This window comes from Pteropus medius, unplaced genomic scaffold, assembly GCF_902729225.1.
Source record: "Pteropus medius unplaced genomic scaffold, Ma_sr-lr_union100, whole genome shotgun sequence".
Classification (NCBI taxonomy): domain Eukaryota; kingdom Metazoa; phylum Chordata; class Mammalia; order Chiroptera; family Pteropodidae; genus Pteropus; species Pteropus medius.
In genome coordinates, this window is record NW_024349800.1 from 64,156,119 (window position 1) to 64,171,182 (window position 15,064).

The window sequence follows — 15,064 nt, forward strand, 5'->3', positions numbered from 1 at the left end:
TCTGGATTTTCATTTTTATGTCCCCCGGAAAAAAATAAAGGAAGGAGGGAGAAAAGTCTGAGCAACATGACCATGAGGCCAAAAAAAACCTTTAAGAACACAATGTTGAATAACTGAATTTCATATTGTATGCATTGCTCAAATATTCTCTGCCTCATTAACCTTCAGTAAAGCTTACTTCATATAGAAAAGACTTCTAACAGTGGAAATCCAGAAAAGGTAAATTCTAAGTTTGGGTCAACTGAAGCCAGAGTTCAGATAAACTGCAAGAAAAAAATCGGCAGATACAGAAAAATCCTACCCAAAGCTGATCATAAGTGTCTCAGCTACCCAGGAATTTCCTGAAATGTTAAGAAGGCTTCTAGGAAGGATCTTTCCATAGTCGTATAATCGGAGTGTGTGAACCAATCTTACTGGGAACTAAAAGTACGAAAGAAGTTATGGTCTCCATGCCAAAACTCAACAGTATATATGGCAATGGCAGAAGTATATCCAAGGTGCCTAACTTCTAAATAGTAAAACAAACGGAAAAGGTGAAGAGTAACTGCTTGACAAATTCTAAAGAGCTGACCTTGCATGTCTTGTTCAGTCTCACTCCTCCACCTCTGAAGACAGGTCTTAACAAAGGTTATCTCCTCATCTGTGACTGTTCGAGGAGCTGGGTGTGCAGGCATTTCCATGGGAGACCGGAAAGATGTAAGTGGCTTATTCATTGTCTTAGAAATGTGTAGAGAATCTTCAGAAGAAGAAAAGGTACTTTCAACATCCTGAGGAGAGCTTTCTTTACTTGTACTGAAGGAAGACAGAAATCATGCTTATATGGTAATTTCTAAAATACACCTTGGCATGAATTAATGTGCTCTGCAAAGCAAGTTGCTATGTGGAAAAGTACAACTATATGTTGGTGTTACCATACAGGTACTGAGCTAAACCTTTCCTTGATATGCATCGTCTCATTTAACACAACTTGCTTATGAGGCAGATTCTATTACTATCCCTATTATCCAATTCCAAACCTAAAGTTTAGAGAAATTAAGCAACTTACCCAAGGTCACCCAGGAAAGGGATTAAATCTAGATCTGCTTGAGTCTATGGTTCATGTTCTCTAACCACCTATAATAATGCCTTTTCATGAAAAAGAGAGAAGAGAAAACATGAAGAAGGGAAGACTGGAACTGGAAGAATGGAAGAATCAACTATAGAGTTTCCAAGATGTAACTGACTGAAGTGGGATGGGTAGATGAATCCAGGAACAAAATATACAGAGCAAGAAAAATGAAGTATCGGCTGAACACCCAACTCACAAGAATACGAACCAGGTGGCACCTTGGGGGCAGAACATAAAGGCAGACAATCCCAGCTCTACCACTCCTTAGCTAAATACCCAGGGAAAAGTTAGTAGCCTCAGGTAAGTAATCTAATACTTAGCTCTAAAAATATAAATGTTAACTTCTTTACACCACTGCCCTAAACTGAGAATAAATTATGTAAAATACTAATTTATCTACTAATTAACTATTGTCAAACTGCACATAGACTAACAAGCCAGAATATAAGCTTCTAATTGTACGTAGGTTTGCTTCACACCAAAAATGAAGAACGCGAACTTCCTTTAGCTTTACCTTAAATAAACCCTCACTCTCTACTCCTCCCACCTGCTGTTACACACATACAACATAATGGCAAAAATCTCTTCCCAAAGGACCCACACGTGGAAAAATAAACCCAACATAAGCAAGAGATCTGATATCTCAATCTCTGAACACACATGCACACACAGTAACTTTAAAATCTAATGATATCAGGCAGTAGGCAGTATTATTTTATGTTATTAACCAGACTGGCCAACTACTTTTTAAAAATTAAAACCACTTATATTTCATAAAGAACATGAGAACATTCTATAAAAAATCCAAACACAGAGATAAGAGTATAAAAAGTAAAAGAATTCTCCATCCCTTGCCTCATGCCACACTCCCTGGAGATGTTGTCTTAACCTTTGGCATATTCTAACCAGATATGCACTTTATGCATAGATGAATAAATATTAGTAAGTGTGAGGGGTAGAGATGGGGAAATGGTTGGACTTTTTAAAAATAAAAATGAAACCTTTTTTAAAATAGGTTCTAGTGTTTTTATTAGTCAGGACACACACACTAAATTTGATCCAAGCTGACCCCATTGGTTCCTCCAGGCCACAAGGGCTGTTGCATGTTGCTGAGCTGGAACAGAATTACAGGGCTCATGTGACTTGGCCTCCCTGTTTCTTCACTAGATAAGCCCCTCTAGGTTGTTCTCTTCAATTTCTAGCCAGTTTTTTTCATGTTCAAACTTTCTATTTATGAATAAGTCTCTCTTTCTTTAATGTTTACTTAGTTGTGCATACTTTTCGGCAGACAGAACAAGAAGTTTGGAAGAGCAGGTTTCCTCTGAGAAAGGTCTTGAGTGGCAGCTTGCTTATATCTAGCTCAAAACAAGGCAGCCCTGGTGGAGCATCGACGATATGGCAGACAGTTCAAGAAGCTTCTGAAATAATCCCAACCATCCTGTGGGTAATACAAGTGCACTGGTAGAAATTATGAGCACTCTCCCAAAGGATAGTTGGCAAAATCCATCCCTGCTTTAAGACAAAGTTCATAGCCCTTAAGCTCATATGGGATGAGTGTTAACCAGGTAGAAAGATGGTGTATAGTTCAAATTAAATCAACACACACACACACACACATACACACACACCTGCCCACACACACACACACACTTACTTTAAAAAATTTCTTTATATTACCTTTCCTTGGATGTCAGGTCAGAAACCGGGCGGTGCACTGAAGAAAGTGGTAAAGTCATGCTTGTGCCACTTTGAGACACAGAGCTTTCTGAGGCAGGTTTTGTACTAGCAAATTCAATAACATATTTCAACATGTCCGGAAGTGGGAACCGAGCTGGGCCTGAGCCGTACTTCACATACCTACACAGCAAAGACAGTGGTACACTATTGGCTAGGTCTGTCTTAGATTTTGAGGCTTGCTGAAAAATTATCCATTATTGTGCAAAGGGTAAATGGAAAGGTTTATTTCTAAAGGCTATACAATATTTAATATGCTACTCAAAAAAGCTATAGGGCAAAAATTCTCTAATTACAAAAGTAAAAATTCCCAACAATCTAAATTTTTTATACCTGGCAGAAAAAATTTCAAATGTGTTCCAAATCAAAGTCATGCCTATTATGCTTTCTTTTGATATCATATCACATATAGGCTCTGGTCATAAAAGTAAATGATGTTTCTTATGTTAAAACAGAAACAGTTCCAGTACTCAAATCTGAAAATAATGCCGATGAACACAAGGGCTTTTTTTCTTTGCTGTCCTTTAGATCAATTACTCTGCAATTATTAGAAAAAATGAGAGAAAGAAAGCTGGAAACGGGAAGTAGGTGTTGATAAAGGTCAGACTTTAAGAAAACTGCCAAATCTTTCTTTTGCAGAGTCCTAAGTACCTTATTATTCATATGCTCATTCAATAGCATAGGCCAAGCATAAATTATTAAAGTTTTCTTTGGGATTAGTAAATAATATCTTAAACATGTTACCAAAAATAACCAACAAATTATTTTAACAATATCCAATATTCTCAATTACTAGCATGTTAGACTCAGTAAAAAGATTTACTTTAATAAATTCTATATAGTTCACTATAGAGATTAAAATAAACTGGTTGGTACAGGTAAACTATAACCCTGGGATTCCATTTAAAAAGGATAGAATCATTTCACACGTTTATTCTTTGAATAAAGTGAAAGAAAGAACCAGAAAGAAGGAAAATTGTTTTTATATTAAAAGAGACATTATAAAATGAAAATACTAGTGGAAAATAAGTATAGTGCAATTCAAAGTCAACTACATGTTAAAGGGTATGTAGCAGAGACATTTCATCTTCACTAATTTAAAAAAGGAACAATTATTTCTCCTGTGGTTTTGGCTGCCACAGGGAGTTACAGTTTTCACTGAAAAGGATGCTGAATACATAAAGCTAGAGGAAACTTAAAGAACTGTTCTATTCCTCAGATGTATTTCGTTGCCTTAACTTCAGCTACCATAGCTTATTTAAATTCTATTTATCTTTTAAGATCTACTTTCTCCATGAAATCTTCCTTACTATTCCACCCCACCGCCCCAACACTGGAAGGACCATCTTCCCTCCCTGAACTCCTACAGTACATGAACTAAACTTTTCGTCTATCCCACGGACATGGTTAATATGTCTTCCTAAGCCCTCAGTGTTTGTTGAATTAATCAATCAATACATGATTGGCCTAGATCAAAAAGGAAGCATTTTCTTACTAACAATGCAGCATTGATAACGCCATAGGATTTTAAGCAATCATTTTATATCTGTAACTCTTCCCAAGTTTGTTGTATTTTATTATGATATTCATACAAAGTTGCAAGAAAAAAATTCTCTAAGAAACTTATCTTCGATTTTATGACAATCATTTTCCTGTCCTTCTACTGAATTCCTTTAGACCAACCACTTCATACAATGTAGCATTTCAATTTAGAATGAGAGCAAAGTTTCAAAAAAGATGTCTACGCTGTACATAAATCCTATTTTTAATATTATATCAAGGTATCTTAGAGAAGAAATAGTAAAAATTTTTATTTTTTTAATGATAAAAATAATGCAAGCACCAGTTAAGAAAAATCAAATACAAAAAGTATAAAACAAACCATAAAAGTCACCCATCCCCATCTCAGTTCTCCTACGTAATGGTCTCCATTAATAGTTTCTTATATATTTTCCCAGGAGTATGTCACACATATATAAACAATTTAAAAAAAAATTATATCCACATAAAATTATATGAAATTTAAAGTCCTTTTATTTAAAAAAGAGTAATATCGTACTAGAGGAAATACTCCCACACACTATTTTAATATCTAAATAAGCCAGAATGCCTTGTTGGTTACCGGTAAATTGAGAATTTTTTAGCTATAAGACATGAAGTGTATTTGGATCTATGAAAACAAAACTTTCCAGTCTTACAGAGTATCACTAAAACCTTAAAAGTAAAAAATTGTGGTAGGCAGAGTCCTGTAAATCACTTCCAGGACAGTATCTGAGGAATCAATCTTCAGTTTGAGTCTGTATTAAGACAACTAGATGATTCATCACAATAAGTCTTGGGTAAGTTCTTCCCAAGTGAGAGAAAGGAATTTAGGTAGGGGGTACCTATAGGTGCAAGGTCTCTCATGGGCTGGTATGGAATGTGTTGCCTCTCGGGGAAATCAGTGACCTAGCAATGGAGTGGGTAGGGGTGGGTTGATGGTAGCAGCAGAACTGTTAAGCAGATAAAGGGGAAAAAAGCCACTGACACTGCATGGGATTCCTTCTTAAATGCTACATCAACGGTCTCTATCTTGACTAAAAAGGAATTACACTGACTCCTCCTTAGGGAGTGATAGGGTGATTACACAGAAATAGTAACCAAAAAAAAAAAAAAAGAGAGAGAACAACTCCTCCATAAGACGAAGGACTTGTATGTGTCAGAAATATAAGCCCTTTTAATCGGTTAGTGTTCTAGGTAGAACTGCATTGGGGTTTTGTTTGTTTTGTTTACTTTTTCTAGAACTTCAGAAACTGCTTTCCCAAGAAAATTGCAGTATGATGAGTTACGCTTTCACATTTGTGACAAAGATAGCAAGGGGAGTAGAAAAAGTAAAGGGCTATAAAATCAGAATGTCGGTTCTCTGCAATACACTGCCAATAATTGACTGTGACTGTAACTGACAGTGACTGTCACTTAAGTCCCTTGAAACTACTGTTCACCCATGGATACTATTAGCTCATCTTGAAGACTGTTTCACAGTTAAAAAAAAAACTTTTCTTAGCCATTTTATAAAATATACTAGTTAATACTTAAATTCTGAATTAATTTTAAATGTAAGCAAATTATCTTAATTTAAGTGTATAAACTTTTGTATCTCTAAGCACACAGGTGTCCACAACTCACCTTTCCAGCTTTTGCTGCAGAACTTTCACTTCCTCTTTTAACTTTCGAATACACTCTCTCTTACTTCGAATAAGCTCTTTGCTCCTGTACATGTACCTAAGCAAATAAGCCCAAAAACGAAAATTTAAAAATATCAATGATGCAAAGTCTCAGCAAACTAGGAATACAAGGAAATGTCCTACAAAGGAAGAAGTAAAACTGCCTCTTGTTGCAAATTCACATGATCATTTACATAGAAAATCTCAAGGCATCTATAAAAATGCATCGGAACTAATAAGTGAACTTAGTAAGATCAAAATATACAAAGTCAATTAAAAACAAGGAAAAACAGTTATTGCATTTCCGTATACTCAAAGTAGAATTTAAGAAAATTAGAGTAACATTAAACATAAATTTAGGGATAAAATATCAGATATGTGCAAGCCCTTACACTAAAAATTACAAAACATCACTGAGAAAAATTCACAAAGACTTAAATAAATGGAGTTATACTATGCTCATGGATTGAAGGACTAAAAATTGTTAAGATGTCAATTTCCCTAAATTGATCTGTAGATTCAATATAATCTCAATTGCTATTAGGTAGAAACTGACAAGCTGGTTCTAACATTTATATTGAAATGCAATATAAATGAATAAACAAAACAATTTTTAAAAAAAACAAAACGAAAAACAAAGTTAGAGGACTTAACACTATTTGATATCGAGATTTAAAATAAAACCACAGTAGTCAAGACAATGTGGCACTGGCATAAAATTAGCCAATAGTGAGAAAAGAGACTCCAAAAACAGATCCAAAAATATATGTTCAATTAATTTTTGACAAAAGTACCAATGTAATTCAATGGGAGAAAGGAGAGTCTTTTCAACAAATGGTGCTAGAATAATTGGACATCCACATGCATTCTTTCCCCCTCCTGTAAATAAAAAAGCAACCCTTTACTTCATACTATACATAAAGATAAACTCTAAATGGATGATAGACATAAATATGAGTTAAAATTTCAACATTTTTAGGAAAAAAATAGAAGAAAATCTTTGTGACCTTGGGTTGGCAAATATCTCTTAATCAGAACACAAAAAGAACAATGAAAGAAAAATTGCTATGTTACACTTCATCAGAACTAAAATTCCTTCTCTTCTAAAAACACTGGAAGTAAATGGAAGAGACAAGCACAGACAGTAAATGTTTAGATTTGTATCTAAAGTATATAAAGAACTCATATAACTCAGTATGAACACAAAAAACCCAGTTAAGAAGTAGACAAAAGGTTTAAACAGACACTTCACCAGAGAAAATATACAAATGGCATTTAATTAAATATATGAAAAAATGCTCAACATCATTAGTTATCAGGGAAATATAAATCAAAAGAAAATATATTCCTACAAAATCACTATAATGGCTAAAATTAAAAAGACTGATAATTCCCCATATTGGAGAGGATTTGGAGAAAACAGAGCTCTCATACACTGCTGGTAGGAATACAAAATTGTATAGCCACTTTATGAAGCAGTTTGGAAATTTCTTATAAACATACACTTTTCACATAACCCAGCAATCTCACTCCTGGGTATTTTACCCAGAAACACTAAAACCCACAAGACTTTCATGTGAATGTTCACAGCAACTTCATTCATAATAATCTAAAAGTGGACACATTTGAAATGTCTATCAACTGGTGAATGGAAAAAATATTGTGGTACATCCATATAATGAACTACTACTCAATAATATTAAGAAACAAATCACTGATATATGCAACAACGTGGATGAATCCCAAAAACATAATCATAAATTAAAGAAGGCAGCAACAAGGTACATACTGAATATTAATGTCTCTAATTATGACAGTCTAGAAATACATAATTATAGGGCCAGAAAATAAGTAACTGGTTACCAGGGCTTGGGGGTGGAGGAAAGAGATCGACTACAAAGGGGCACAAAGGAACCTTTTGGGTGATGGAAATATTCCATATCTTGACTGTAATGGTGGTTACTTGGCTATGTACAGGTGGCTGTATATCTAAGAATGGTAACTCTTTTTGTATGTAAACTATACATCAATAAACCAGACTACAAAGAAATATACTGTGGTTATTCTATATAGTGTGCTTCATCCACAAATTAGCAGGGTTTTCACCTAAAGCCTAGCTCCTCAAATTGTGGTCCAGAGATCAGAAGCATTATTAGCATCACCCTGTGGGCTTCTTAGAAAAGCAAACTCTTGAGCCCCAATCTAGATCCACTGACTCCAAATCTGCATATTATCAAGACCTCCAGGTGATTCCTATGCACAATATACTCAGTATGGGCTCACTTCTGCTCCAATGCAAAAAGGAGACAATCAACCACAGAACTCACCTGTCCATATAAATGATCTGAGGAAATTCCAGCTTATTGTGAATTTTCTCTGGCTGACCAAGGGACTGATTGAACTCAAATCTTGAGAGTTCAAAGGTCAACACTGGAGGTAGCTTTGTAAACCAACACTATGTCAAGAGTAGAAATGTGGGAGAAAGAAGTTATTTTTAGGAAATGGCAATAGCCAGATTTAAAATATCCCTCATATATGTGTCCTATTGGTATAGAATTTATGTTCAATATAAGAGTTTTTATTTAATCTCAAATTCTAAAGAAAATGACCACTTCGAATCATGCCCTCTTAGATAATTTGGTTAAATATTCCTCAATCCACCAAATTTATGAGCCAGTGAACACTATTCTACTCAACTATCATTCTCAGAAATAACCACCTTTGAATATGTGAATTGTGACAAGCACCTACACAACTCACTCATTAAATCATCAGTACTGAAAAGAGGTTCAAAACCTAAAGAAAATGGCTAGCCTAACCAAAGGATTAGAAATTGTAATCTAAGCTGCATATAACTAAGGAGTCAATTGTCTCCATGAATCAGCTAAAAAGACTAATATTTGTGCATATATTATATACTATTTATTTATAGTCTATTAACCATAAGCTGAATGCTTTCTGTGTCTAAAAAGGAAACTTGAAGTAGCCTCTTGATTATGAGCTCTCAAGTTTCTGAGAAAATCTCTAAATTCCAAGAATTTACAGATATCTCCTAAGGGACCCAGAGAAATGAACCCTGAAAAGATCTCAACTGTCACTGATCATAGGTGAGGGAAATCTAAACCAGGAATGGCATTTCTGTTCAATTCACCTATATGCCAGAGGTCTGTATGAACAGCTTTAAAATGTTCCCTTTATCAAAGGTACAAAGAGCTATGCTCCCTTTACATACCCTTGCCAGCAAAAGGTGAATCCAGACAGCCTGTCTCACTACCTCAGGGCTACATCTAAATAAGCATGATTTTCTACTTTTTTAATAAAGAGTTCCCATTCTTGAATAAATGTCTCCAGAGGGCTAAGCAGCTAATGAAGTTCTCCTCTTTTGTAAGAGCAAGCCTCAGTTCTGCACAGATGGTGCAGATGTTATATGCCTCCCAATCAGGAATTAGTACTTTCCTTGAAAAGCTAGGGAGGCAGTAACTCTCTCCCAGTTCCAACTGGGCTCTACCGCCAATGTACTTTGACAAGGCTCATGTTAAGCTCTCTATTTTAATTCAAGAAAGATTTTCTTTTTCCTGTAGTAATTACTGAGTTGGACTCTTAGAAGCCACAATTTTGTCTCAAAATGTATGATGAAAGAAGAATAATCCAAGCTGTGTTGTGTTGACAATTATGCTCCAAATGAAATTCACTAAATTCTTAACCCAGCTGGAATTCTGAGACATTAATTACCCTTGCTCTCCCTTTAATTTTCCCTTTCTTCCCAACCCACAAAAATAAATAAATGAATATAAAATTTTAAAAATTTTAAAGCAAAAGCAGAATTTACAACTCAAAACAGTAAATACTATAATAGGGAAAATATTCTAAATGGCATACCATAGGAGTTAATCACTGTACTTTTACCCTCCGAAAATATGGAGGCAGTGGGTTCTCCCTACTCAGGTACAGGTAGGCTTCAACAGAAAAAGAGAAACTTGATCATACTTAAAACATCAGAAGCAGCATACAACTTTTATATGATTAACTCAAATTCATACTTTTAGTAAAGAATTTATTTATCAAATACTAATACTCACTAACTCATATCAACTCATGAGAGACTTCAGACTAGTTCAAGTTCTGTTAAGTGTAAAAGTTATTTAATATGTGATGGGAAACTATTTGCCAATAAAACCTCAGTCCTACTTAACTGGCTTTGTCATTGGTATACCAAATAAAAAGATCCAACTCACCTCTTGTCCATACTTCACTGAATGATCAGAAGGAAGCAGTTCAATGTCACCCTCCACCATGGCCCCTTCCAAACATTCATCTAAGTTGCGATAACCATTTACCTGAAGGGGATACTGGCCGAATGTCTCATTGTTACAAAAGGGTTTTCCTAGAAAGAAACAGATTGCTTTTTAAAACACAGCACTACCACTATCTAAAGCCCTTTTTTCTGGCATCAGAGAGACAACGTGTTCTGCATTCAGCAACATCCTGAGATCTGGTTAGAAGTACACTTAAGCCTGTATGGTAACCTTTAATGAACCAGTGGATCCAGGCATTGATCATTTACAACTGTCACACTAATGGTTGCTGAGTTCATGGAGGTTTTTATACTGGCCAACTTACATGTGTTCAAAATTCTCCATAGTTTAAAAACCTTATGTGTCCAACACAGAGTTTAGATAAGTCTCTACAGTAGACAAGTGTTTTTGACAGTCTAACTTAATAAAACCTTTTGAGATGAGATATTTCATTGGAAAAAAAACAACACAGAGAAAACTGAGTAACATGACTGTATGTCTGACATTAATACTAGGTTTGGGCAGTACAAATCTGAAATAAAGATTGGGCCCATCTGATAGATGAAGAGACTGAGGGTCCAGGAGCTCACATGATTTGTCCATGATTACATAGGCGCTAAGAGGCAGAACCAATATTCAGATCTGCATTTGTCTGACTCTCAAGCCTTTCCATTATATTGCCTCCTCACATGGACACAGTAATACAAAATTGGTCACAGAACTAGCATTAACATTTAGAGCAGAGAATTTACCTTCACGAACCCCTTCAGTGAGAAAAGTACCATAGAATAGCTGCACCATTGGATTTTCAGTTTTGTTCCTGGGATTACTGCTTTTAAAAAAAGAAGACAAATCTTATCATTTGGATCAGATAAGTACTACACTAAACCCAACCATCATTCAAAAGCAAAAACGGTATATTTTCATCAAATTCCAAAGAGGTAGGGATGGTCTAAAATAAGTAAAGTATTATTTCAGTTCAAATATTCATTGAACAAGTATATGCCCAGCACTATGCTAAATTTTGAAGATTCAAAGACAAGGCATGATCCATGGCCATAAGGAGCTGTAAGTCTAATAGGGGAGTCATGTATGCAGACATAAGTATGTATTTGTATACATCTATATCCAATGATAGATGTAAAAAGGTATAGAAATAGTAAAGAGGTAACAAAGAACCCTCTTGTGCAGTTCTGCAAATAAACAGAAAAAAGTTTTCCCAATGGTACAACAGTAATGTAATAAAATTATAGTCGACCTTTGAACAATGTAGGGGGTTGGGGTACGGACCCCTGAACAGTCAGAAATCCACTATAACTTTCAACTCCCCTAAACTTAACTTCTAACAGCCTACTGTTGATGGGAAGCCTTACCGATAACATAAACAGTCACTAACATATTTTGTATGTTTTATGTATTACGTACTGTATTCTTATAATAAAGTAAGCTAGAGAAAACATAAGAAAATAGGTACATATTACACATTCATGACATATCTAACTTTTTCTTAATTTTTTTTTTTTTATATATCTAGGTTACATGGCTTGTCTGTGAGTTTTTCCAAATTGTTGCAAATCTCCAAAAAATTTCGCAATATATTTATTGAAAAAAATCTGCACATATATGGACCCACGCAGTTCAAACCAATGTTGTTAAAGGTCAACTATAGTTTATTTCTTCAAGCCCATGTTAAATTGTTAACCATGTAAGTTGCTAATCGCAAAGGTATTTCATGATATATATTTCTTCTACCTAGAGTTAAAATAATTTAGAAAACAAATTTCTCAGCACCTATTAAGTGAGGGATACTTGCATTCTTTACCTTGAATTTCACTTGTCAATAACCGATAAAACTAAAAGCTATTCTCTAACGTTCTAGAGACTTTACAAGTTGTTTTAGATTAAGTTTAATGTATCCATATTATACCACCATGTTCATATCTAGAATTGATTTAACTTTTTAATACATTTTACAGCACATGCTATGATTTCAACAAAATTAATAGGTATGGCCTTTTTAGTAAAAAACTGTAGGTTAACATGATTATCTATATCCTCAGAGGGAAAAATCAAAGCAATAGCAATACGCAATGACAAATAACTGAGTGGTTATCCTGTAAGGTTTGGTGAAAAAACCTGCTTGAGATGAGTAACTTTCTCCCATATCATAATTCTCACCGGACCACTGTGAATAGGAAGGACGTACAAACAAATTGCGACACTCACTTAACATTAACAGCTAGCTGGAACGCGTCCTCCAGCCAATCGAGAAGCTTGTGTGTGAATTCACTCACATCTTGCTGTAAGAGAGGTACGAATTGCAGAAGAGTTAGATTCGACACTATACTTAGGGAAATGAACATTTGCTCTTACCCAACCAATGACTAAGATTCTATTACTATGAAAAGATTTCTTTTTTAGGGCCAAATAACAATACAAGGAACGCTGGAATCCACCTACTACAGATAAAATAGAAGACACATCAGGCAACCTCTAAGTTGTGGCTAGGAGGAAATTGGAACTCTACCAATTGCAGCCACATCTGCTTGTAACTAACAAAATCTTACAGTTAGGCCTTAAAAAAAAGTCCAAAAGGAGACTGCAGTCCTCTAGAATTTATGAATGGAGAAAGGAAATTTTTATGAAATGTTTTGAGGATTTTGTAGAACTGCAGAATCTTTACTTTAGATGGAAAAAAAAGTTAATTTTATGTCACTAATAGTGACAGCTTTGTTTTTTAATAAGAGGTAGAGAAAAGACAGTACTAACACGTAGAAGAGAAAGATTTCTCAGAAAAGCTGCTGAACTCAGGTTTAGAGATAGTTTTTGAAAATAAAATTTCTATCTGGACCATCCCAAGACAAAGGTACAGACAAAGGACTTTACTTTTCTTGGTGATCCTTTGCTAGGATTCGCTGAGATATTTTCCAATGTCCTCCTAGTTCAACAGCTCTATATAATTCTATTCTAATACTATTTCTTCTTGCCAGCCTCCCTCATATTACACAAAACACACACAGCCACCCTTCCTTCTTCTCTCCCTCTCTCTACTGCCTGTCCTTAGGCATTATAACAGCAAAAGCAGGCACCCATAGTCCCACTTAGTCACGTTCGGTTTATTACACAGTTAAAATAAAGCAACATCACAGTAATGTTAACAAGGCATGATTTCAAACTCCACAGAGTTTGAGGAAAAACATATGAAGAACAGGTTTCTTGTACCTGCTGTTCCTCAGATGATCGGAATGCTCCCTTTAAGAGATCCAGGGCTGCTGAAGGGTCTACATATTTGCGATTTGATCCCATCATCAGAGCAAACAAATACTGAAGCTCTTGCATGAACAAGATATTTCTCTTTTCCTGTAGAAAAGATAGTAATGTGTACTCTTAAAACCTCTTACTTGGAAAATTAGAACATTTAAAGAGAAAGGTTGTCAATGATCACTCCCTAATTTATATTTACTTAGCTCTAGACCAGGGTCAGGTCTCAAACTATGTTACAGGTGCTCTGATAAGGTCTGTAGAGGGGGATTATCAGAAACTGAAAGAATATCTATGTAGAAGCCAGAGAGATAACATTGTCAGAAAAGCAAAAATGTTGGTTTTCTGAAGCTGCTGTCCTTCTTTCTGTTAGGAAAATCTATCATCAAGGTAAAATCCCGGGCAGAGTTACATCACTGGCAGGGGGCTACATCTTTTGGCAAGAACAGACTAAATAAAGCCTCTTCTCTTAAGAAGGTCCAGACCTCCAGCATCAGCTCATCTGTTCTACATCGCTCAACCTGAGTGGCTAACAGAGCAGTGAAAGAAGCCACAAACAGAACAGAGATTTCTGAAGCTCCCGCCCACAGGCAGACATGCTGAGGCCATCAGGGTGAGGCATCACTTTCTTTGAACTGTTTTTCTTCTTTTATTCCTACGTAACTTCACATTTTTGAAAACTCTTATTTCTTATCACATATAAAAAAAGAAAAAGCCATTTGAAAATGAAAACGTTATTAGCACAAGCCAAAGAACATTACAGTTGTCAGCTTTAGCCAACAATGTAAAAGCTTTTGGGATGAAAGTAACTAAACAACAGTGAAAACTCCTCAACGGCAACTTACTGTATGACTTGAGCAATTTTCAAGTACACTCTGTGGCAGACTATAGCTGAGAACAAGTCTTCGAAATTCAGGCAATTGAAAGAGAGACTGAAATAAAGAAAGAAATGGATTCAGGGCCTTTTTTTCCAAATTAACTGTAGCAAAAAAAAATTCTTCTTTTACCTTACAAGTATGTATTAACTGTCAATGTAGTAATTCTACTATGTCTAAGGAAATAATAATGGCTATGCATAAAAATTTACCTAAAAGAATGTTAATTCTTTTAGGAAAAATCTAGAAAAAATGTAATGGCTAACAAGAGGAACAGATTAGATAAACTATAGTACATTTATACAACAGACTATTAGGTAATCATTAAAATAATTTTGTGGAAAAAAATGTTTTCATTTTTGAACTGCTACATAGCAGTGAAAATGATCAAGAGCTACATGTATCAACATGGATAAATCTCAGAAAACTACAGTATTATATTGTTTATATTAAATACACTTACATATAAAACAATATTACATACCCTTTAGGGATACATACACATGTAGTTATATCTGAAGGGAAAAGAGGACACGATTGGGGATGGTAACGACAGGGACTCAATAGCACGGAGATTTGTAACATTTA

The 15,064-nt window shown here is 35.1% G+C and overlaps 1 protein-coding gene across 4 annotated transcripts in view; it reads right to left on the reverse strand.

Moving 5' to 3' along the window:
* USP28 (ubiquitin specific peptidase 28) overlaps window positions 1-15,064 on the reverse strand; it is a 51,571-nt gene that overhangs the window by 13,207 nt on the left and 23,300 nt on the right. For 3 of the 4 annotated variants that reach the window (XM_039887936.1, XM_039887933.1, XM_039887935.1), the window contains 9 exons: window positions 14,447-14,533; window positions 13,563-13,700; window positions 12,567-12,640; window positions 11,093-11,172; window positions 10,281-10,429; window positions 8,373-8,500; window positions 6,008-6,103; window positions 2,786-2,965; window positions 572-792 (listed from right to left, as the gene is read on the reverse strand). In XM_039887936.1, the coding sequence (XP_039743870.1) occupies window positions 572-792; window positions 2,786-2,965; window positions 6,008-6,103; window positions 8,373-8,500; window positions 10,281-10,429; window positions 11,093-11,172; window positions 12,567-12,640; window positions 13,563-13,700; window positions 14,447-14,533 (1,153 nt within the window). The remainder of the gene's footprint in view (window positions 1-571; window positions 793-2,785; window positions 2,966-6,007; window positions 6,104-8,372; window positions 8,501-10,280; window positions 10,430-11,092; window positions 11,173-12,566; window positions 12,641-13,562; window positions 13,701-14,446; window positions 14,534-15,064) is intronic. The other variant, XM_039887934.1, reaches the window with a different exon arrangement.